The 1,742-nt window shown below is 53.0% G+C and overlaps 1 protein-coding gene across 1 annotated transcript in view; it reads right to left on the minus strand.

The window, feature by feature from the left end:
• Positions 1 to 1,742, minus strand: part of LOC119591023 (mucin-12-like) — a gene marked incomplete at its 3' end in the record, with an annotated part of 5,310 nt that overhangs the window by 1,468 nt on the left and 2,100 nt on the right. The window contains 1 exon segment of the mRNA XM_037939753.1: positions 1 to 1,740. Within this exon segment, the coding sequence (XP_037795681.1) occupies positions 1 to 1,740 (1,740 nt within the window).

A 1,742-nucleotide genomic window follows, 5' to 3' on the forward strand; every position in this document is an offset into this window, starting at 1 on the left:
GCCTGTGGGGACTGTACGGCCTGCTGAAGGAGTGGTTTGTGTTGTCCCTCCAGAAGAGGAGGACTGGGTTGAGGTGGAAGTCTCTGGCGACCCTTCTATTTGGACTGTTGTTTCAAACCTGGTAGTCTTTGTTGGCCAGGTATATACTGAGCTCTGTGTGGTTTCTATAGGGGTGGAAGGTTGTGTCGTCCTTTCAGAAAAATCGTTTGGTGCCGTTCCTTTGGGGGTGTTAGTCTGTGTCACCTCTTCAGAAACTGTAGTTTGTGTTGTTCTTTCAGATGTAGACGTTTCTGTTGTTCCTTCAGACACAGTGGTTCGCGTCGTTCCATCAGACACAGTAGTCTGAGTTGTTCCTCCAGGGGTAATTGTTTCTGCAGATATAGTATTTGCTATTGTTCCCTCAGATGTAGTTGTGTGTGTTATACCCCCAAAGGTGGCTTGCTTTGTTACCTCTCTAGAAACACTCGTTGTTACTTCAGGGACAGTTTGCATTGTTCCCTCACTGATGGTTTGTGTCGTACCTTCAGAACTGGTAGCTTGCGTCGTTCCCCCAAAAGTAGAGGTTCTCGCTGTTCCTGCAGATGTTGTTGTCATTGCAAAGGAAGTATCGACTTTCGTAATTTCCTCTGAGGCAATAACTTCTGTCTGAGGGGTTGTTCCTTCATTGGTCATTGTCTGCGTAGTCTGGGTTGTTTTTGTAGAAGTAATGATGCGTGGAGTGGAGATATCTGTTATTCCTGTAGAGGTAATAGTATGCGAAATTCCCTCAGTAGTAGTATCTGAAATATGCGTCCGTCCTGGTGTTCGATTTGTCACTCCCTTGAGGCTCGTGACACTGGTAGAATGATCTGATGTTTCCGTAGTCACTTGTTCAGGAGTTTGACCTTTCTGGGTGGACTGATCTTGGCCTGTATCTTCCTCAAGCACAGTCCCAGACCAGACGGCACCCGGTAGTTTGCGTGGCCCATGGGATTCCCTCTGACCAGGCAAACGACTTCTTGCTCCACCTGGTCGTCTGGGCCCACCAGGTCGCCGTGCCTCACCTGGCCGACGGATCCTCGGCCTCCTATAGACCGGTCTCCGCCTCCGTCCTGGAATTTGTCCTGTGCTATTATTATACTTGATTCTTCTTCGCCGTCCAAGGCGGGTGTTTGTTAACGCTGGATGACTTCCATTTCTGTCCAAAGTCCCTTTCTCTTCGCCAGCTGAGCTTGCCTCGTCTGTCGTCCCGGGTATTCTGAGGATGGGTCTCCTCGCAGGCCATCTTCTGCCTCCATGTGTCGTATTCTGCCCTGGCCTTGGTCTTCGCCTGCGAAGCGGCCGTCGCCGTCTGGTCTGCTGACCGCCGCCCGCTTCCGTGTCCGGGCGCCGAGCACCCCTACCCGGGAATCGCCGGCGAAATGCGCCTCTGAAGCGAAGGGGGACCTTTACTCGAAGCGGACGCGCTGAAGTCGAGGCGGTGCTTCCAGGGGGGGTTGCGCTAGCAGCCGCGCCTCCATTTGTGGCTCCTGCAGGCTCAGCCCTTGGTGTCCGCGTCTGGAGACTGGAGGAGGTGGCCTCTGGCGTCTGTTCGCGAAGTGTTATGGCTTGTGTTGTGGGGCGAAAGTCGGGAGATGTTGAGAATGCAGCAGAAGGAGAACTAGTAAGAGTTGAAGCAGAGAGAGCCGAGTCTACGTCTGAAGCGTTTGTGGAGGCTGTTGGGAGGTCAGAGCGCAACGGGGAGTCAGAGAGCCCGCTTGGCT

Source organism: Penaeus monodon, chromosome 28 (genome assembly GCF_015228065.2).
Source record: "Penaeus monodon isolate SGIC_2016 chromosome 28, NSTDA_Pmon_1, whole genome shotgun sequence".
NCBI lineage: Eukaryota > Metazoa > Arthropoda > Malacostraca > Decapoda > Penaeidae > Penaeus > Penaeus monodon.